The sequence below is a fragment of the Equus przewalskii genome, chromosome 16 (assembly GCF_037783145.1).
Source record: "Equus przewalskii isolate Varuska chromosome 16, EquPr2, whole genome shotgun sequence".
Lineage (NCBI taxonomy): Eukaryota > Metazoa > Chordata > Mammalia > Perissodactyla > Equidae > Equus > Equus przewalskii.
In genome coordinates, this window is record NC_091846.1 from 35,214,339 (window position 1) to 35,238,286 (window position 23,948).

General features: G+C 37.5%; 1 protein-coding gene across 3 annotated transcripts in view; it reads right to left on the reverse strand.

Annotated features, from left to right (window-relative positions):
- DIAPH3 (diaphanous related formin 3) overlaps nucleotides 1–23,948 on the reverse strand; it is a 484,563-nt gene that overhangs the window by 110,784 nt on the left and 349,831 nt on the right. For all 3 annotated transcript variants that reach the window (XM_070578871.1, XM_070578869.1, XM_070578872.1), the window contains 2 exons: nucleotides 5,623–5,718; nucleotides 5,082–5,141 (listed from right to left, as the gene is read on the reverse strand). In XM_070578871.1, coding sequence (XP_070434972.1) covers nucleotides 5,082–5,141; nucleotides 5,623–5,718 — 156 coding nt within the window. The remainder of the gene's footprint in view (nucleotides 1–5,081; nucleotides 5,142–5,622; nucleotides 5,719–23,948) is intronic.

Genomic DNA, 23,948 nt, shown 5'->3' on the forward strand with positions numbered 1-23,948 from the left:
AGGTTATGGATGTTCACTAAAAAATGTGTTTGCCTAAAATTTTGATTATGTTTTATCTTATTTTGTCACAGTTAAATAGTTTTATCATTAGGGATTTTAATTGCATATAGTCTATAGAATTCTTTCTGATTACTCTATATCCATTTAGCTGAGAAAAAAAAATCCCACTGTACTACTTAATGAAAAGAGAACCATCTAATGAGGATGCAATCAAATTGCAGGCAGACACACCACAAGGTGTGGCTAAACAGTTCCTACTTGTGAAACCTTTGTCACAAATGTTTTACAGAGTCCACATAGTGTACAGGGGAGGAGAAGTCCTTGAAGAAAGTAGGAATTAATTTACCCTGAAAAACACTAGTCACTCAGTGGTATACCACTGATATGTGTAAAGAAAGAAACAAATAACAAAAGAAAAAGAAAAGAGGAAATGAACTTCTTCAAAGTCTTCTTTCAACCTTCATAATGTAGGCTCCACTATTACGCAACCTCCCCCTATTTTTGCATCTTTTTTAGGCTTCTCGTTCACTTCGCTATTCACTCGTGTCTATTCCGAAGGTTCAATCCTTGACTTGCCATTCCCTAGATTTAACGATTTTTCTTTAGATAACTCATTTTCTTACACAGCATTAAGCAATACTCTGTGAGCTCTCGACCTGGCTTCTCTCCTCAAACCTTGATAAACTTTTTGACTCTCCCCATCCCTAGTAGCCAATCCATGTCGGCATCAGGTGCTGTGAAGTCCTTTTTTTCCTTCTATTCTTTCCTCTCTCCAACATTTGTCACTTCAGTTCTATACACACTGCTCAGACCTGTCGTTTTCCTGCTCAAAAGTCAATTTCCCACGTGCATACATGTAAAAATATAACATGTACAAATAAAGAAAATCTGTAACAAACCAGCAATCAAACACTAATTTTTAATAATTATTTAATCTCCCCCTTTTTTGGAGATTTTGATAAAATTCTTGGTCTGGAATCAAACTCTCAATATACTTCTTCCCTATCTGGTCCTTTATTTTCAATCAGGCCAGTTGATTCACTAGCAAATTATACCAAATATGGTATAATCTTTACAAAAAATGCATTACTAAATATTTTGATGATCTTTTCTTAAAAGCAGAGGTTTTACTATTTTCTACAGGCTACAGAAAATCTTTAGGTTTGGAACACACTGTGTTGAGTAAAGAAACGAGATAACGCCCTGTACTCATCAGTGGATGCTTTCTCCTGTTTTATTTATTCTTGTTAAATTTTGCCTGATTAAGCAAGTGAAAGAAATCTAATTAATAAGTAACCCTCCACTTCTAAGGAGTGAATAATCCAATCAAGATTGAACTGCACCCTCCACATCTGATCCAACAACCTTTTGAAGTATAGACCAGTGATGATCAAATATCTCCTTTTGATGACAGACGACATGTTAAGGAGCACATGAGAGGGGGGTTAACTGTGTTCGCAGCTGGAGCTTTAGCACTTGGCATATTAAATCCCAATTATTTGGGTGACGTCCAAAGACCTGATTTTGCTCAATACATTAATTGTTCCATTCAAGCCTAAACATAAACATGCCTGTTCATTCAACACATTCTCACTAAACATCCATGTGTCAGGCACCAACCAAGCAAAGCATTGGCGTTACAGCAGTCAACAGGACAGATCTCCTCCTTTATTACCTTGTCCCCACCCTGACGGGACTCAGGAGTAGTGTGGCAGACATTGAAATAAGAACAAAATAAGGGAATAAGGGAAATAAGCATTGCAAAATGAGAAAAACCAGAGTGATAATAAGAGCAAACAGGGGCTACTAAGAGAATTATATTAGCTAACAGTATATGCTAATGAGAGCTATATGCTAATAAGAGCATATAGTTTTACAGCGTTCAGAGTGGGTTCAGAAAAGACCTTCTGAGAAAGTGGGCACATGCTGCTGCGCTTCTTAGCTTATCCCTGCCCTCAGATTTTTGGCCTCATTTCTACGCATTCCTCAAAACTCAGGTAGGATTTCAGGTCCTTCGAGAAGCCAAGCCTGGAATATTCTTATAAAGTCTGGAATGGTCTTCCAGACTTCTTGGTATTCCCAAAGTTCTGCGTGTTACCTCTACACCTTGGCATTAACCGAATATATGGGAATTATTACTTGTCAGTCTCTCAACTGCATGGTGACTTCTTAGAGGGTATCTCTATATCAAGTGTCTAGCAAGTGCTTAATAAATTTTGCTAAATGGATGAATGAGTGAAGATTTAGCATGGAAAAATACCAAACACTTAATTTCTGCCTAGGCTTTAACAGGCAAAGCTAAAGATAAAACATGTAAAGGTTTTAACCAACGTATTTTTGGTAGAGGTTTGGAGCACAGCACAAGGGCTGGACAAGTTAGTGTGTACAATTTCTGTGCTTCTGAAGCACATATGAAAAAAAAATGTACACACATGACTCATCAGCTCAAAGATGAGAAGAGGAAAAGATACGGATTCAAGCAGTTGTATTTAAAGCATAATATGGCAGAGAGATTAAGAACTTGAACTCAGAAGTCATACAGGCCCGTGTTTGAAATTTGGCCACAGGACCTTAAGCAAACTATCAGACCTGTTTAATCCTTGGTTATTTTTGACTATGAACTGGAAATAAAAATATTGACTATCTGATAGGAGTATTGAGAAGACTAAATGGGATACGTATAAAATATTACTTGGCATTTAGTAAGCCAAATAACTCAGTAAATGTTAGCTTATTATTAATAATACTATTATTACTTTACTTAGGATGTAAACAAATTTAAAATAATTATAGAAAATCTTATAAATCTTTTAAAAATAGATTGAGATAATATCAACTACTATATACTTGTAGAAAACATAAATATCAGATATAAGTTTTGTTTAAGTATATGAAAAGCAAATTAAAGAGTAAAAAGGTTTCATTTCAATCACATAGTTCAGCTGTAAGGTTAGTATTTTCAATGAAAACAAAGTAAGTTTTAGAAATACAAAGATTATAAAATAAACTCTGAAATATCATTTTTCTAAAAATAATCATGATCTTTGTTTCAATGAAGATACTTTCCTGAACCAAATTCTGTATTTTTCAATGTCTAGTCTAACAAATCTATCTTTATACATACAGTCCTCAAAGATTAACTTGGTCATTTCAATTTTTTTTCTACCTGGTTAGAAATGTACAGGGGAAACACAACAGAAATAGCAAAGAAAAATAAGTTTAAAAACACTTTAATCTGCTACATTTATATGAGAACAGAGAATTCGATGTTTATGGTATACCTCCTTTGGCTTGCTGTACAACATAATAGCTTAATTGTCACAATAGCCTTAGAACTTAAGATAGTACATATATCAGCTTTGGTCAAGACAGAAACGCAATGCTCATCTGCTTCTTTCATCTGGACCAAAATGCCACAATTTATAAATAACTATAGATGAGCCTTTGTAGCCTGGACTCTTTACTAACATTAGTCACAGAAGGACTGGGTTTCCCAAGGCTAGTGTACAAATTTATCTTAAATAATTTCCCCCTACATAATGCCTAAAATATTTATTTTAAATTAAGCATAGCATGGGTATATGTATGCCATTATAACCATATTATGATCATTGTGTTGGCTGTGGGTCTTTAACGACTTATATTGGGAACCGAGTTGTTTATTTTATCTATTTTATTAATAATAAAAAAATCAAAGTCCCTAAATGTACTCAAACAAGAAACATGATAAAAATCAAACCTTATTATGGTTATTTCTGTGTCACTAACTAGCTCTGTCCTCTTGGGAAGTTTTCAGCCTCTCCGAGTTTCCATTTATTCATCTATAGCAAAATCATCTCTAAGTTCCAGGAGAGCACTATCCTCTACACTTCTTGCCATTATTTAGTATGTCACAATGACTCTCAATCATAACCCAAAGTTAGGGATTAATTATCCATGATGAATTTCTCTGACTTATTACAATTCTTTTTTCCTATTATTAGAGTAGGAAAAGGCAACACAGTAACAAAAACATACTTTGAAAAAGAGGTAAAAGATCTATTTAAAATTTTGCCACAGACTTTTACCTTTCCTTTCATTTATTAAGCTTCTACTATACATACTTTACCTTGAGCAGTAAGGATCTACAGCTATTAAGAATTCATAACATCCATGTCTTTTTCTTATTTACCTCATAATTGTTTTAGGCTATGGTAGAAATTTGACACAAGTTTCTCCACTCAGTCACACATCAATACTTCTAGAACTCAATTCACTTGCACCCAAAACAACCCTTGAATGAAATCTGTCAAGTATTTTTCCATTTATAAATCTGGCAAACTTTGGTGACAATCTCACTCCGAATAAATGGCAACCACAATGGATGAATCTGTTTTCCACTATGGAAGGTTAAACAGATCTCCATAATACGTAACAGTGAAGGAAAGGGAACCAAAGCAAATAAAACCCAATCAACATGAACTGGCACCTTGAAGAGAGGAAGAGGGCTCCATGAAGTTGGGTGTGCAGGAGTTGGTTAGAGATTTTTGAAAGGCGTCAATCTCAGATAAATATCAGAGACTAAGTTAACTCCCCTGTTTTAGTCATTCTAGCACATCCTTCCACAACATTACCATAAGAAGCTCTTCTGTATTAACGATTTTGCCAAAATATTGGTCACAGTATTTCAAACTGTACTGGCAAATACAGCAGAGTAAACAAGGTAAGAGATTCAATATTTCAAATTGTATCCTGATGTAAAGTAAATCCACTACTTAAAATAGTATTACAAAAGCACACTGCTTTTGAAAGGATGCACTGGACAACACTGCTCAGAAATGTGTGAGGTTAACTTCAAACAATAATAGTAAAAATAATTCAACTCGAGATCTGAAAGAAGAACGCTCGACACTACTTCAAGGCAATAACGTAGGAACGGGAAATATGAGTACACAAGCTCATAGCAAATATGTACATCCACACATTTTTACTATTTTAGTTATATTGAAACTTGAGAACTTCACAGCAACCTACTAAAATCACAGAGCAACAGGATAAAAGTAGATAAGAAGAATGTGCAATTTATGAATATGATTTATTACCATGGTTACAAACTTTCAGAATAGGCCTCTGAGACATTGGACTGAGACTTTGCCGAATATCTGTTAAGAAAAAAAAAATTAAAAGAAACTTAATATAGAGGTCTGTTCATCTCAAGAAGTATAACAGGACTTTTTCCAAGGTTAAGTATTTCTGGAAGCAAAGCAATGCTTCAAAACCCTGAAATACTTGAAGCAATAATGTTATGACTTTTACTTCCCATTTAATTATGCTACTGTAAACTCCACCGGGATAAGGTGCATATGGTTCTTTAGATGAGACTTGTCACACTAATCAGGATTTTCTAGGTTCAGTGCATTGATTTGTTAATGTGCTACTGACATTGGCCAACTGGAATGCTTTTCTCTCTGATATCCGTCATTACAAGGGAAGAATTATGCAAACCTATGAAACTTCTGAAGAATTGTTGCCCACAGCACTACATTCTTGACACATGACTTTAAAAGAATGGGAAAAAAAAAAAAAGGGTTGTTCTTTGTGATAATTCCCTAGAAAGTAACATGAAACAAGTATAAAGTTCACCTTTCGGCTTCGGTGTCCTTTTTCTTCGGTCGCGGAAGGCAGCCCCCGACTGCAAGGCCTCCAGCAGACTATCCATCACTCCTGTCTCATCACCCTCTGTGAAGAGAGATGCAGGGAATTCCATCAGCTCTCAGGGTTACCATAGCAATGTCAAAGCATACACAGAAACTGGTGATGGTGATGGTAGGGGGAGAAAAGATCAGATGCCAGGACTAAGCCAGCAATTTCAAAATAAGATAGGACTTTAATTCTCTTATAAATCAAATATTTTTTAATGAAATCTGTCTCATTAGTGCCTGTGTTACTGTCCACTACAGAGAATCGAGTCCCACGGATTCACTTCAGAGCACTGCTTTTATAGTCTGATGGCACAATAACTTTAAATGGAATGTGGTTCTAGTCATATCTGTGTCTCAGGTTATCATAAATCACATTTCCCTGGTCGAAATGGGTTATTTTCAAAGCATTAGCTTCTATTCTAAAATCGACCAGGTGTGGGAGAGGGTTTTTGTTGTTGTTACTGAGATTCTGCCATCTAAACTTATTGTACAAAATTATATTTCCAGGCCAACTTTTGCAAACATGTTCCCAACAACTGATTCTTCACATCAGAGGATAACTGTCCCCTGACTTCAGGTGATGCAGAACAATCACTACAAACTCTTACAGGATGTATGAAAAGTTTGTCTTCTATAATAAAAAATAAACCAAAAGAAGCTCTCAAAAGTCTAAAGGACTGCATCTCATTATGATCAGTTTAAATCGACATCCTGTATATAATTAAGAAAGAGGTGGTAATAGAGCCAATTCTCGCTACAAATATCACATCAGCTTGTAATAATCACATTTATAGTTGTCAATGCTATATTATTTAAAGAAAGCAGGAAAAAAGGCTTCAAAGAAACTACTGGCCCATTCTAAATTCAAGGAAACACCAAAGACTTCTTTGTCCCTTAGAGAGGGGTTATCTGCAGGAATTCTCTATGAAATTGTATGGCTGGTACACAGTATGTCTGAAGTAACAAAACTATTTTCCTCTGGATTTTTTATTTCTTTGTTTTTGAGACACAGTCCCTTTATAGGGAACAGATGACAAATGAATGCAGTAAAATACAAATAACACACTCATTTACAGCTTATAAACAGATATATAAATATAAATGTGTATCGGCCCTTTTCCATCTGGTTCTATTTCATATTTTTAGAAAAGTATTAAACCTTGTTGGTGTTATCAAAAAAAGGTGGGTGAGAAATAGAGCATTTGGAGGTTGTTAATTCACATGTAAATTTAATTCTAAAGTGGCTTGATGGCTATTTTAATTAAAATACATTAAATATTTCAGACACTTTAATTAGTAAATACCTAGCTATCTTTAAAAATTTACACTCAAACAAAACTACAGTTTTCCTAAAAAGAACTGCAGGTAATGCCAAATAGTTAAGGTTGTGTATATACTTCATTAGTAAAAGGAAACATTTTAAAAATCTAAAACTATAAGGAAGCAAGCATAAGATTAATGGAATACACTTTAAAGTAAAAAAAATTATAAAGACAATTTGAACTTTCCTTAGTAAGTTTGCTGTTGGTGGTGGTATAGACATAGTGATTCTCAAACTACTATGTGTGTATGATAAGACTGAGCAGGTGGGTAAATAAGTTGATGTTGTTGGCAGCAAGGATGCTCCTTGTGGGAAAGGAAATGCAAATATGGAATGGGAGAAGGAAAGGAAGAACCATGAAGTGTTGGGTTAAATTTCTAGGTATCAATACAAACTCAAGGTTAAAAACAACAACAACAACAAAACAACTTTTCCTAGCTTGATGCCCCAAAAGAGCCCAGAAGTTAATGACACTGCTGTAGCAATGAGCACACCTGGCCCTCAGATCTTGGTTTCTAAATATCATTACTCACTGACAGGAACCAGAGCACTTAGAGAAATGGCTGATTCTAGGGCTGAGACCAAGAAAGTGTGAAATGAGGCAGGCACATATTGTTGTGCCAGAAAATAAGACTGTGCTCAAAGACAGAGATGTGTCACAAGGGCAGAGAAGCCAGACTGGAGGGCAGCCTTGACCAAATTTAGGACAATTTGAGCACTGGATAAGTAATGATGGGAATGGACTATTATACAATGGAAAAAAGAAAAGAATAGTGCATCCATACTGACACTAAAAAATTAAAAATAAATATGGGGTAAAAGAAAGCTCTTATTTACAGAAGAATGTCAACCAAGGATGCCAAAGACATAAAGGAAATAGACAATTCACCACATTACAACTCACATAGTAAGAATGAATCAGGCAGAAATCACCAATGGTTACAAAAACCATTGTATATAAGGATGTGGGGGAATAGGATATGGAGAAATCTGGCAAATATCACCCTACCTAAATAATCAAATTTGCTGTCACCAACGATGGGATAACTGACATCAATCCTCTCTCGAAGTGATGCACCGAGATGGACACAACATAACCTGTGTAGTACTTGGCACCAAAATATTTAACCTGAATCTAAGTGTGAGGAAACAATCATAGAAATCCAAACTGAGGGGCTTTCTGTGAAATAACTGGCCATGGTTCTTAGAAACCATCATCAAGAGAAAGAGAAAAGAAAAGGTTAGGGAACTGTTTAGATTAAAGGACATTAAAGGAGATTAAAAAGACATAACAACTAAATGCAACACCCAATCGTTGATTAGCTCTTGGATTGTAAAACAGTTATAAATGGCATTATTGGGATAATTAGGGAAATTTTTAAAGGAGCTGGATATTAAATGATTATATTGTACCAATGTTAAGTTACCTGAGTGTGATAATTATGTTACGGTTAGGTAGGATAATCCCACTGTTCTTAGGAGATAGAGGCTGACACGTTTGGCTTACTAAACAACTTACACCACAGCTCCATGTTCTCCACTTAATGCCTTTGAACATCCTGTTCTCTCTATATACAGCATCCTTCCCACTTTCTTCACCAAGCTAACTCCTTCCCCCTCAAGACAGAGAATTCTTCCCTGACCCGCGTGGGCTGAACTGGGTTCCCTTCCGTGTCCTACAGGCATGTGGTACCTCTAGCAACAAATCCTTTACAAATTGTTTACTTGATGGTTTCTACCACGAGACTGTGAGCTCATCAAAGGCAGTGGCTTTCATTTACTTTTAATACCTATAGATAGTATTACGCAGAAAGTGTCTTAACAAATGGGGCACTAATATGGTCAGTAGGAAGAACGAATCATGCAGGAGAATAAAGGTCATAGACGGAGAGGGAGGACCTGGCACGTGGTGGGAGTGCATTCCCACCACCATTGTAAACAACACAGCTTTGTTCTTTTCTTTCTCTTTGTCTTATATGTCCATTCAGTCGCCAAACTTTGTTCACGCACACTCTCCAATATCTCAAGAACTGATCCATTGTTTCCTCTCCTGACTAAACTTTATGCTAGAAGCCCAGAACTGAATTATTTTTCACCTGAAATATCACGAGTTGCCTGGAGTCATGTTGCTTCTAGTTTCTCTCTCTTATTCATACCATACAGCACTGATAAGTCCTAAAGCAGAATTATGATCTTCAATCCTCCAGTCACAAATTCTCAATATCTCTCATTTCCTACACTATAAAGTCCTAATTTATCCACTTGCCCCCCGACACAGATTCTAATCGCTTTTCCAATCTTATCTGTTACTTCCCAAATCACAACCTATTCTTCAGCTAAAGGCAACTGCCTGTGATTCTCCACAAACATTCTCTCTCTCCTGCCTATCGCTCTCCACCTGGAATCTCTATCCCCGCTCTTGTTTCCCAGAGCTGATGGCTTTTCTTGGCCTTCACCCCCACATGCATAATGGAAAAAACACAATACCAAAGTAAGAAGAACTGCATTCTAGTCTGAGCTCTTAACTAACGATCCATGAGACATGGACCAGTTATATAATCATTTGTGACATGTGCAATAGAGATAATACCTGTCTAGGGTTAATGAGAGGATCAAGTGAGATAACACAAATGAAAGCACTTGATAAATTGCTAAGTGAAATAAAAATGTAGGGAAATAAATTCATAAATGAACTCTATAGTGCACTATGGTAAGTTCATGAAATATCTGCTTTTTATTCTGTTTCAAGCATTGTTTTAGACACAGAAATTAAATAACTTTTTTTATATTGTATTTTACTATGGCTTTGAATAACATCATTTTTAAGGGAAATTCTGGTCAGAAATACAAGTAGATTATTAATAGAATCCAATGTGCAAGATGCGGACATATAGTGAAGATGTTATTTCAAATGTTAAAAATGCATTTAGAGGGTTGGCCCAGTGGCGTAGGGGTTAAGTTCATGCACTCTGTTTCGGTGGCACAGGGTTTGCCAGTTTGGATCCTGGGTGAAGCGCTGCACACTCCTCATGAAGCCGTGCTGAGGCAGTGTCCCACATTGAAGAGCCAGAAGGACCTACAACTAGGACATACAACTATGCACTGGGGCTTTGGGGAGGAAAAGGAAAACAGGAAGATTGGCAACAGATGTTAGCTCGGGGCCAATCTTCCTCACCAAAAGAGGCATTTAGAATATTCACTCAACACATGGTTACTGAGGCCTACTACGTACCAGGACATTACTAGGCACTAAGGATACCTAGGCCCTAAGAGTTAACAAGAAACATTTTCTGCTCTCAAGAGGCGGAAAAGTGTGATGGTTACAGGAGTCTGATAGATATCCTGGAGATGTAAGGCCTCCTAGTGAATTAGGACCCCACAAATAAGCAGCAGTTGGCCACAGCAGAGACTAGGGAGGGAAAAGCATACCTGGCCGAAGGAATAACAGGTACAAAGGCAAAAGATATGAATAAAACCAAAAGTGAGGTATAATATAGTATTTAAATGATTCACATTTACCTTATTCTAATACAAACCAGAGAAAGAAAAACTAGCTGGTTTTTATTGTAGATTAGAATTCAATTTCTCTAACTACAAGACGATTTATACTCAAAATATCTATAGCCTCTCTCCTGCTGTGAAAACTCTTCTAAATAAATAGACTAACTGAAATAGTCAAAGCTTTGGTCTGTCTGAATAACCTTTCACTTTGCTCAATTTGTAAATGGTATTTTTAAAAATTGCAAAGTGTAAAGGGAATGGAGAAAGAAGAGGTAAGGGTATTTCTAAAGAAGAATCATGAGAACATGAGGATACGCAGAGGGTGGAGCTGCTATGGAGTGACTCAGACATGTCTGAGGTCTCTAGGGCCTATGACTGGAAGAACAGAAAATATGGAAAAATGTTTCATAATATTGAGTTCAGTGGGGAACAAATATTGAAGAGACTAATGAGCTTCCTTTTGGACATCTGAGTGCAAGGTGCTAGCAAGGACTTTCAGATAACTTCTGGAAGTAAGCTGGACATTCTGGCCTCAAATGCTGACAAAAATTTGGGTGATATTTTCAGAACTCATTTGCATATTACAAAAAATACTCATTCAGAACTATGGGCCAGACCCTGAGAAAGGCCTTGGAAATATGAGAGTAAGACTTTAATTTTTCCTCATAGATGCTAGTGGCACTCTGCGAGTACAGATGACTCCATCAGGGGATGCAGGATCTTGGGAACCAGCTAAATATAAAGAGCAAGAGAAAAAAGACAAGGCAGTGATACAGTAGGAACATTCTTTCCTTTATTCCATTTTCCTCAAGTCAAAGTACAAGACTGAAATTACATATAACTAAGGATACAGGGAAAATCCTAAAAGCTTCCAGAACATTAAAAACAAACCAAAATAGGTCACATAAAAAGGGAAGGAATCAGAATGCAACTAGGTTTCTCAATGGCAACACTGAATTTCAGAAGATGGGAAAGATGGATTTCAAATTCTGAAGAGAAATTATTTCCAATGAAGAGATGGTTATGTTGCCAATAAGATGAGTATTGAAAATGGACATTTTCAGACATGCAAAACCCCTATACAAACATTCTTAGAAAGCTACTGGAAGGTGTGCCTTTGCAAAACAAGGGAGAAATGTAAGAAAAAAGAAAAACATGAGATCCAGGGAAAGTGAGGGGACAAAACAGCAAAGTGGCAAAAAGAATTCCCAGGATGACACTTGTGTTCCAGGCCCAGAGCAGCCAGTTGAGATCATATGGGAGAAAACTGGGCCATAGGAGAGAAGAGCAGCCAGGGAACTGAAAGCAAGTCTGCTGTGTGGGAATGTTTGCAAAAATGACGGCTGCTTATTTCACAGAGCTGTCAGATTTTGGATAAAATAGTGACAGGTATGCATAAATACTGAGCAAATTTTAAAAAATATTGTTAGTATAAGCCTAGAAATAACATTGTTGTCCAACAGGAAACAATCATGGAATACTAACTGGAGGGGAGAAATATTTACATTCGTTTGACCATCAATTGTGATACAATTATTATGTGCAGACAGCAGGGGTAAAGGAGACGGGTACCCGAGGAGATTGTAAGTTGGGAGAGCGCATAAGGGAGCTAAATATTCAACCACTTACAGGAATTCAGTAATGTCGAAAATGAATAAATTGACAATAGTCTAGGCATATTATCTAGAAATAGGAAAGTGGTAAATACTAGGAAAAAACCCCTAAGAATTAAAAGTGATTGCCTCTGGGATGTGGGATGGAATCGAGAGGAGTGAGGGAGAAGATACTTTCTTATGCTATGAGCCTATTACATTTCATTTAATTTTGCAGACCTTATGTTGATAAATACAAAGTAGCTAAAAAAAGTTCCTGAGAGGAAAAGATGACTGAGAAGGAGGAGGAGGAGGAGATGAAATAAGAGGTTGATTCATTTTAAATTTATTTAAATTTATTTTTATTTTTTGAGGAAGATTAGCCCTGAGCTAACATCTGCCACCAATCCTCCTCTTTTTGCTGAGGAAGACTGGCCCTGAGCTAACATCCGTGCCCATCTTCCTCTACTTTATATGTGCGACGCCTACCACAGCATGGCCGGACAAGTGGTGGGTAGGTCCACACCCAGGATCCGAACCAGCAAACCCCGGTCCACCAAAGTGGAACATGCGAACTTAACTGCTGCGCCACTGGGCTGGCCCCAAGAGGTTGATTCTTGACCTAAATGTGCTTTCCTCTGATAAGGAGAATAAGAGAGGTAACAAATGGTACAACACAACACGAGGAGTATGATGTGGAGTTCTCCAGCCTAGGAAGGACACTTGGCAGGGGGCAGAGGGAGAAGGGACAGCAGACACAGAAGCCCTCCTGGATACCTAAGACTTAAAGAATAGCTTTACATTTGCTAGAGCTTCCTGAAGAGGGAAGGCCGTGTTAGAGCTCACAGAACAGCTGTACAAGGCAAGGGTCTGCAGGGATGTGAAACACTTGGGAGAACTCAGATATTGTAGGAATGGAGAGCAGGGTACCAGTGCGGGAGGGATGAGAAGTGATGCTGAGGAGGGAGGTATCAGCACTGACTATGCCAGGCTATGCAGTTTGGGTTTTATCTTTAAGGGAGCCATTAACTCATTTTAAGCTAGGAAATAACACAGTCAAATTTTTACTTTGGAAAGATCACTCTAAGAAGGGACGGGTTTAGTGATTTAAATCTAGGCAAAATGTGATTGCAAAGCCCAGGTGAGGAACAGAAGTGATGAAAATGGAAAAGAGAAAGGACAAAGAACAGAAAAATCTTGGTCTGCATGGAGGTGAGTATTAAAATATAAAGTTGAGGCTAATTTCCAGGTATCCATCTTGGCCAACTGGATACTTGTAGATATTATTCACCAAGAACTGAATTATTTTGTTTGGTGGTAGAATGCGGCTGAGCCTAGAGAGGAGCTCAGTTTTGGATAATGTTGAGGTGATTAAGGGTATACAGAAGGCTCATGGTTTCACAGGTTTAAAACTTGGGGAGGAAGAATTGGTTATACTAATAGGTTTAACTTAGAAGCAAACTGGTCGTACTTGAAGCTATGGAAAAGAGTGTAAGCAGAGTGAAATGGTAGAGAACACAAGTTTTGAATTCAAATAACTTGGATTTTTTCCAATTAGCAATCAGTGTGACCTTGGACAAATTGCTTAACCTTACTAACCCCCATTTTTTCCCTCAACTTTAATGTGGGAATAAGAATAGCACCTACTTCACAAGGTTATTGGGAGGGTTGGAGGAGATAAATTATGTGCAACGCTCAGCAGAGTGCCTGGCACATGGTAAGCACTTGATAACAGGTCATCTTTGTTGCGGTAGTTATTGATATTATGGTAGGGCATGAGCTTTCTTAAGAAGAGTGTGTGTAGTGATAAAAAAAAAAAGAGAGCTGAGGAAAAGCCACAGGCAAACTAACATGTAAAGGGGATTTTAGGAAGAAAGGACTCTTCTCAACCTGTGATCACTTTCCATTGTGTTTACTTTGCATGTGCTTTTAAAGTTCTCTTTTTACTCCCATCGTCTACTGACATACATTTTATATGATTTCAGTAGCAGTTAGAGATCTACGGAAACCACCATTTAGAATTTGAGTGGGAATAGGAGAAGCAAAGCTCAATTCCTTGAAAGAATTGTTGAAAGTGTGTAGCTGATGCACAAAATTCATGGATTCATAGTTTAACCCAACTCTTTCTAAAAGAAACATGAGAGAGCTGCCCTAACCAAATTTCATCAATTATTGTTCTATGCTGCTGGTGACAGACCTTCTGGGAACCAGATTATATTTGCTTTACTTGGTAAACTAGTTCAGTCTTTAACCTTCTAGAACAAAGCTCAAATACAACTTAAACTAGACAGCAAAATGACAGGAATAATTTAAAACAAAGTCTTTGAACTTGTCTTAATCTAGATATGAAACTGAAAATTCATTTGAGTTAAATGAGTTAGAAAGACAATTTTCATTGGGATTTAACTGATAAAATGATAATTGGAACAGTTCTCTTTCAACCATAAAAAATGGAATTTTATTTTTTAAAAAATCAATAGTTTAATATTTTTTTCTCTCCACTATTCTTCAGTATTTGTGCAACTTGAACTAAATATATTTCCTATTATAAATTATAAGGAAAAAAATAGAATCTTTTACAAAGAAGGAAATTTTTTTGTTGTCCTAAAAGAGAAAAACTAGGAGCAAAGTCAAGGAGTCAAAATGCTGGGCTTCAATCTTGGTTCCTACTTTTACCAGCTGTGAGCCTCTCAAAGACCATCTTGTGCCTCCCCATTTCCTCATCTATAAGATGGAGACAACAATAGTATATACCTCAAAAGGTTGTTGTGAGGACTAAGTGAGCTAATACATGTAAAGAGCTTAGAATAGTGCCTCACATATGGTAAGGCCTCAATAAACATTAGCTATTATTATTATTATTATTATTATTATTTTTTAAAGATTTTATTTTTCTCCTTTTTCTCCCCAAAGCCCCCCAGTACATAGTTGTATATTCTTCGTTGTGGGTCCTTCTAGTTGTGGCATGTGGGACGCTGCCCCAGCGTGGTCCGACGAGCAGTGCCATGTCCGCGCCCAGGACTCGAACCAACGAAACACTGGGCCGCCTGCAGCGGAGCGCGCCAACCCAACCACCGGGCCACGGGGCCAGCCCCGATTAGCTATTATTTTTAATATTATGATGATTATTCTTATTCACTAATATGGCACACATTGCTGACTGGCAATGCAACACATCCATTTCCTACCCTCTTCTTCCTTCTCTGCTTCTGCTACAGAGGCTGGAAAAGTTAAAAACCTCACTTTCTGGGGCTCCCTTGCAGTAAAACTAGAGGTGGCCACGTGATGCATTTCTGGTCAATAAAATATAAATGAACATCTATCTGCTATGAGGTTTCTAGGAATAGAAGAGGCACATGTCAGTAACTGTTCTCTCTCTTCTTCCTATCTTAAACATCTACTGGAGTTGGGACAGTGGGGGCTGCCATCACTGGTTGCTACCCGCTTCCTGCCATCTTGAAAATGCTTGGATCTGTGGCAGTCATCTCGCAACTGTGAGCACAGACCATGGGGCCATTCTCTTAGTTGCTCTGGATAAAATATAAGGCTATATTTTCAAAGCTTGAGTGAAAAATACTTCACAGAAACATTTGAATGTATAAACTATAATTATTATATGATTTATTACATTGTATCCAAATTGTAGTCTAAATAATTTCATGTCTTATATTAAATAGAGTTCTAGAGATATTTGTAAAATAAAGGATTTTTCTTACAAGCACTCTCCAGTGCTAGAAAAAAAAATCCATTATTGGATGTCATGTACAAAAGCATGGTTTAATTATAAAACAACCAGAAAAAGTGGTAATATAAATATACTGTAACAAATCATATGGTATTGGTATTAATTTTTAATTTCCAAATTTCTCATGATTTAGGTTCTGTTGTAAGAAAATGATTTTGGCATCACAGTCATTTAGTTTAACTAATGAAGATATCTAATTTACCTTCTTCTGGAATCTTTTATCAAAGTTCTTTCATTTTTAAAACTAATGTAAACAATTGGCAGAATTCCAGAAAAATAAGCTACCTGTCTGCTCATTTAATTCTCCTTTCAAATAGAAAGGGCACAAGAATTTTTGGACGTGAGCATACCTAAGGCACAAGATTTACAAGGAACCATACAATCAATGAATGAGTCTCTCATTACAAAATATTATAGGAAAAACTTAGTTGGGTTGTATTAGACATCCCACGTTATAAAAAACAAAAACAAAACTTTAATAAGATAGAATTTCCCAAGGTGTGTACTACATAATGCTAGTCCCACAAGAAGCTGCGTGTGTGTTGTGGGAGTGGTTCTGTGACTAAATAACTTTGGAAAATAAAGCATAGTATATACTGCTCTTGGCAATTCATATCAACTACACATGAAAACTCAATTCATGATTCATGAAAAATGTGGCATTTCAAATCAGTAGAGGATAAGAAAATACTCAATAACTACCCTGGTGACGGCAGTTTATTTGGATCTCACTCTGCTGGTTACGCCAAAATAAATTCCAAGTGAATCAAACATTTCCACATAAAAAAGTTAAATTACAAAGTACAGCAGACAATATGAAAAAGTATATTTTTCATTAGTTCTGGAATGAAAAAATCTAATAAAAATCTAAACAGCCAAATGTCATACAGATTGTAATATACTAAATGTCTACAAATCAAAGAAATAGTAAGAACAAAGTCTACACATAAATAATGAAAGGAGAAACCAGAACAAAACTTTGAAACACAGGTATTCCCTAAGACTGATTTTCTCGAAATAAAAGAATATTATGACTTAGCAAAAATAAAAGACCAATAATTTAATAAACAACAAAAAAACAGGCAAATGATATTTCAAGAAACTCATCATAAAAATAAAGAAATGAGGCTTTTAAACAGAGGATGTAATCCTCAACCTCACTCATAATTAAGATATTCCAAATACATCACTGAGAGATCATTTTTCACCTATCAGCATGGCAATTATAAATAAAGAAGATACTTGGTAAAGGTTGGAAATCAGCTCACACCACACATTGTTGATGAAAATATAAAACTAATGCACACTCTTCAGAGTGGAACTGAACAATCTCCATCAGAAATAAAATTTCACGTAACATTTGATGAGAATTCTTTCCTAAGAAAATTATCCTATTTTGTAACTCACATGTGTGCAAGGGTATAAGCACAAGGATGTTCATTACAATGTTCTCTATAAAAATAACACTCTGTATCAGAAATAAAACTGCATATACCATTTGATGAGATAATTCTTTTCTAAGAAAATTATCCTATTTGTAACTCACATGTGTGCAAGAGCATACATACAAGAATGTTCATTACAATGTTGTTTATAAAAATAGGAGATTGGAAACAACCTAAATGCCCATCTGCAAGAGACAGACTAAATAAACTATGACATTCATATACCGAAATATGTTCAGATATGAAAAAATAAGGAAGCATATTTAAATTGTTGATATGGATCACCTGCAAAACACAGGAAGTGAAAAAAGCCAATCACGTATTTTATCAATAAGGACACTGGATACAGACCCTTCTATGAGCACTCACAGGTATTAGCTACAACACAGAGGATGAGTTTTCTGACTTTTTGCTTAGCAATTACTTCACCATTCTTCCTGTGTTAAATGTTTGTTAACACGTCTCCCATGTAAGTATTCCAGTGCCCAATGCTGATTAACTTGCTCACAGTGACCTAGTCTAACAATTACTAATGAAAGGAAAATTTCAAAAGCAGTGTTGACTCCCTGGCGAAAAGAATGTTGCCAAAGTTGTCCTCGTGTGTTACATAAGGGTCTAGGGTGCTGAACAGATGCCTTCAGTTGCAAAAGCACAGAATGTCAGAGGGAAAATAACATATCTATTTCAATACATACGTGGATGTGAAATGATAATGACATTTAACAAGTTGTGACTCCACACACAGGGCACACCCATGACCCTTTAATCACACAGTAGCCCAGAGACGAAAAGGTTAATTACATGGCACAGCACCACCTCTGCGGAGTAGAAGCTTCACTTGTCACCCACAAGAGCTTCATTTTACTCTGAGAAACATGCCTGACAGTGCTTAAGCTTGGCAATTGCTTACTTCCTGCTGAAAATATATTAGGATATGTTTTAGACTTCTTTTAACATTTTCTTATATTAGGGAAGAATTTTGAAAAAGACTTTTCGATGGCTTAGTTGCTTCTAAAGTTTTTCAACAAGGAATGAAACGATTTCTGAGAGAGAAAATGAAAATGCTTAATTCAATACCAAGAATCAAAAAAAAAAAAAAAATGGAAGTAAGCTAGGGAATAATAGTGATTTCACAGGAATTTTCTTTCAGGAGAAGCTGGGATAAATGGACTTGAGGCCATGAGGGCCACTCTCAGCAAGTGGTACCTGGAACACTGAATGAGGCCCAGAGGGACCCCAACAGTCAAGCTCTGACAGCAGCATATGGTGCACAGTGGGAGGAGGGGAAAATAAGGTCAGGAAGGGAGGCCAAGGGAGCTTGGATTCAAGGCTGAAGAACTGCCATAGAATGTTTTTGAAAGGTGTGAAATAATCAAAATTGTACTTCACTATGATTAAAGCTGGCATAGTGTGAAGGTGTCAAGCCTGGGTGACTGGGAAAATGGTGGTATCATTAACCCAAAATGAGAACATGAAAATCAGGTTTTATGTGGAACATGATAAGTTAGGTTTCAGATGAATTGATTTTGAGGTGTTGGCAGAATAGTCAAACTGTTTTGTCCAAGAAGTAGTGGGAAATGTAAAACTATAAAGTCTGTAGTTCAATTCAATACTACAAATACGCACTAAGGAATATGTGGCAGGTACTAAAACCAGCTCCACTCCTTGTTCTCATTGGACTTACAGTCTAAGAGCAATTTCAACCCTTAATTCGTGACTACCTGTATGATGAATCTTCCAAAAAAGAAAGCTGACTGCTATGAAATTGCTTAATACAGAGACAGTAGTTCAGAGGTATAGCAATGGCTGCCAGCGATGATCTCATGGGTTATTCTCTGATACCTGTATTTGCACTTAAATTTCTGAAGACATGATTTATCTGCACTTTAAAACAGAAACCTACACTTAACACAACAAACAGTGAAAATCTGTGTATTAGCATTCTGGGTGCCAAGAATGTTCTTAAACACCACCTCACTGCTGCCAACCTTGCCCAAACAAAGTAATTTTACTAGATTCAACTTCTAGGTTCACGTGTAATATGAATTTGTGGTTCAAAGTTTAAGTATTCATTATTTTTTCACTTCATTTCAAAAGAGAAATACAGACTTATTCTGCACAAATATGGTATTCCCTCCCCATCCCTTCCCCAATCAGATGCAGAGACTGTGGCAATATTACAAACTTAAGAAATTTTAAAATCCTAATCAGGCTAACAGCAACATATTTTTGAAAGAAAGGACAATAAGCAAAGACAATAAGGCGAATCTGAATGAGTGGAAAGTGGGGAGGAAAAGGAATTGACATATGCTTCAGGAGAAAGCAAATAACAGAAAAGACATGAAAATGGGAGACAACTGAACTTTGGATGAACTCATTAACAATTGGAAAGAAACTAGAGCAAAAATATGCTAAACACTCTCAAGAGAACAATGGAAGATTTTTCCCTCGACTGCAAAAAGCTGACGAAATGAATACAGAAGGCCCCAAATAAAAACTGATATAAGTCTGAGAATAATTTTATTTAGAAAGGAAGGAATGCAAGAGAAAAAGAACAAAAATCTAAATGTGAATTAAGATACATGAGGAACCATCAGTTTGATTGAATGCCTGTTTGCTAGGGTCTGGGTAGAGCATTTTACCTAGGTTTTCTAGTCTAATTCTCATTCCAACCCTGGGGAGTAGCTATTGTCAAATCCATTTGAAAGCCAGGGAACCTGGAGCTCAAGAAGGTAAGGTAATGTGCTCAAAGCCTTCCCATGGGTAGGTAGCAGGGGGAGATTTGAACCTGTATCTTTCTGATTCTAAAGCTTACATTCTCTCCATTACAGACTTTTGACACAGAGGTGTTGCATGGTAACCGAGGAGTACTCAGATCCTTAGCTTTGCTGACTTGTACTTAAAGGTATTTTAGGAAATGCCTCAAGGCACAAAAAGACAGTGGTCTTCATAGCCAGCAACTCAACTAAGCACACATTAGGTTTCCTCAAATTCACTGGGAGCCAGATTCTTTTCCCCAGAACCTGGCAATTAATGACATGCAGGTCACAGAGGACTCCTTCCTCAGAGAGAAAGGCCACAGACATCCCACTTCTCCTAGGACCAGGAGTATCTGGAAATACTAGAATCAGTCCAGTCTGCAGTGGTCTCCTGGTCCCTCCCTACAACCCATCCACTGGGCAATTGCTATAGTTGGGTTAAAACCTTGAGACCAGCCAAAGCACTATCACTATCATTCTGGGTCACTGCTGCCCAAGAGGTAAGTCTCCTGATCTTTAGTTCCTCCAGCATTTATTAGCATAAACAACTTCTCCACTACCTCAATGTCTTCAGTGAACATTCCTTTCACGTTTTGATCTTAATTGGAAATGGGCTCTACCTGGAAACTGGAGAGATGATCTCCACCGCCCTCTTCTGGCACATGTTGCTCATCCTCTCACACATTAAGTACCTAAAGTCTGCAGGGGTGTAGGTAGAGGAGAGGAGACTGTTTACTCCCTCATCTCTAGTGCTACAACTGGATATTACTTCCTCCCCATCATGTAAAAAGCACTCTCCTTTGAGACACATGTCATTCTGTTATACCACCGCCATTCCTCTGGGTCAGTGTCATCTGATCATGCACTAGTCTGCTCTCTCATTCAAAACAGACTTTGTCATCCGATTCAGTCTTCCTCTTCAAGACAAGTCCTGCCATCATCCTGCGTGAATTCAATTCCATGCAAACAATTAATCCGACAGCAAATCCTCTCAGTTTTTTGACCTCCCTCATCTCCAGGGACCGATGTTTCCTCTCTATTTCCCATTATTCACTCTCATATCCATAATCTGAACTTTGCCACCACCCACAACTGTTTTATTTTACTTCTAATTTGTTCTCTCTCTCTCACTAGTTCTATCATCTGTCCATGGAAATCTCCAATGTTCTAGCCCCACTGTCTTCATTTCCTTGCTTATGTAGCTTATACTATGTGGTTCATCGCTTTGAACATAGTTCACCAACCAGTATCTTACTTCCCTCCTCCATCCGTGTCCTTTCTCAGGCTCCTGGTAAAACTTAAATGAACCTCAAATTCCATCTTCTTGGCACCATACACCAGCTGCTAAGTAATCATGGTAAAAAATAAGACTGCATAATCTCCACACTATATAAAGAACTCACACAACTCAACAACAAAAAATCAAAGAACCTGATCCAAAAATGGGAGGGGACATGAACAGACATTTCTCCAAAGATATACGGATGGCCAATAGGTACATGAAAAGATGCTCATCACCACTCAGCATCAGGGAAATGCAAATTAAAACTACACTAAGATATCACCTTATACCCATTAGAATGGCAAAAATAACCAAAACAAAAAGTGACAAGTGTTGGAGAGGTTGTGGAGAAAAAGGAACCTTCACACACTGCTGGTGGGAATGCAAACCAGCGTAGCCACTATGGAAAACAGTATGCAGATTTCTCAAAAAATTAAAAATAGAAATACCATATGACCCAGCCATCCCACTCCTGGGTATCTAACCAAAGAACTTGAAATCAGCAATTCCAAAAGTCCCACGCACCCCTATGTTCATTGCAGCATTATTTACAATAGCCAAGATGTGGAAACAACCTGAGTGCCCATCAACTGATGATTGGATATATATATATATATATACACACAAACACACACACACACAATGGAATACTACTCAGCCACAAAAAGGATAAAATCGTCCCATTCACAACAACATGGATGGACCTTGAGGGCATTATGTTAAGTGAAATAAGCCAGATAGAGAAAGACAATCTCTGTATGACTCCACTCATATGTGGAAGTTAAACATGTAGACAAAGAGAACAGATTAGTGGTTACCAGGGGAAAGGGGGGTGGGGGGTGGGCACAAAGGGTGAAGTGGTGCACCTACAACATGACTGACAAACAATATTGTACAACTGAAATTTCACAAGGTTGTAAACTATCATAATCTCAATAAAAAGCTAAAAAAAAATAAGACTGCAGGATCATGACCAGTACATAATCGCAGGTGCCAGTCTCAACTGGATCATTACTACTATCCAACACTCCTATGTTTCACCAGGAGGCTCTTGCTCCCACCCCTGCTAGGGTCTGTCTCAGTGCTTCCACACTTCCCTCAAGCCTCTCCACCAACCACTGCCCTTCCTCAGCAGAGAACTTCCTCTATTTCAGCTAGAAAATAGAAACTACTTGATGAAAACACCCTTAACTTCCTACCATCAAATCTGTAAATCAGCCTTTCCCCTTTCCCATGCATCACAATAGCAGAGCATGTCACTCTCTAGATAATTTCCCCTGCCTGTGCTGGTATCTTATCCTCTGCACTCTGTCCTGCCACCCTCAGAACCTTCCTCTATTGAGTATCATTCTCTCCTTACATCCCTTTTCTCATTCCTCCCAAACTACATTTAAACAAATTCAAACACCTGCTTTGCCCTCCCTTGACCCCAAAATTCCCTCTAGTTACAACTCTTTCTTACATCCATCTTACCTCCCATACTCATTTATCAACTCTCTATCCTCTACTTTGAACTGAAGTCAACGGCACAATTGTCAGTCTGTCTATTCTATGATTTCTTGGCAGCATTTGGCAATGTTGACTACTCCTTCTCCTTTGAAATTGTGTCGTCTCTGGGCTTCATAATGTCAGAATTTCTTGGTTTCCCTACGACCTCCATGGTGTTCCTTCTCAAGCTCTCATCCTGGCTCTTCTTCTGCTGCTCATACTTACACCATTCTTCACATTCTCCATTGGTGATTTATTAATTCCCAAAGCTTTGTATTATGAGAACTTCCAACTTTTTATCACCAGCACAAGCTCTATTCCTGAGCTGGGACTAGAGTGACCAAGAATCTCTGTCTGCCAAGGACTAAGGGGTTTCCTGGAACACAGACTTTCAGTGCTAAAACTGGGAAAGTCTCAGGCAAAGTGGGATGAGTTGATCACCCTAGTCACTACACATGCACTCACTAGACACGGTAACTCAGGAGTCCTAGAGACACCTCAAATGTAACATCTACAAAGTTGAATTCATCATCATTTCCCCCAAACTTCCACCTCCTCCTATGGTCCTTATCTCAGTGAACGGTACCACTTATTCAAGTCATAAGGTGAGTGATGAATGCAAGTACACGTAGAAGGATCTCACATCTCAAAGCCATGTGTTCTCAGTCACTTTTCTTACTAGGGAAATATCCAATAGGATTCTTATATAACCTGTTAGCACTTACAAATCCTCCTCAATGAAAAACAACAATAAAAACAAATGTATTATTTATCTGAAAAGATACAGATCTATTGGACAGTTCCAGTGGTGCGAGATTTCCTTCTTCAGTGCCACATTCTTCTGCTGTTCAAGTTCTTAACACTAATTTTGAGCCCCATCTAATCCATTATAAATTTTAAACACCTTGGAATATTTCAAATATGCCATTATGGAATAATTAATTTTCCTCTCCAATAAGCTGAAATAAAAATATGTTCCTAAATAAGGGAACTCTGGAAAACAACTTGTATTAACTTGTGAATGCCTCAGCCTGAAGACAAAGTACACATTCTGTAGGTCACCAGGAAACAAAATGGTTGCCCTTCACAGTTCATTCTGTAAATGCTCTGTGGACCTCAGCTATCTCACATGCC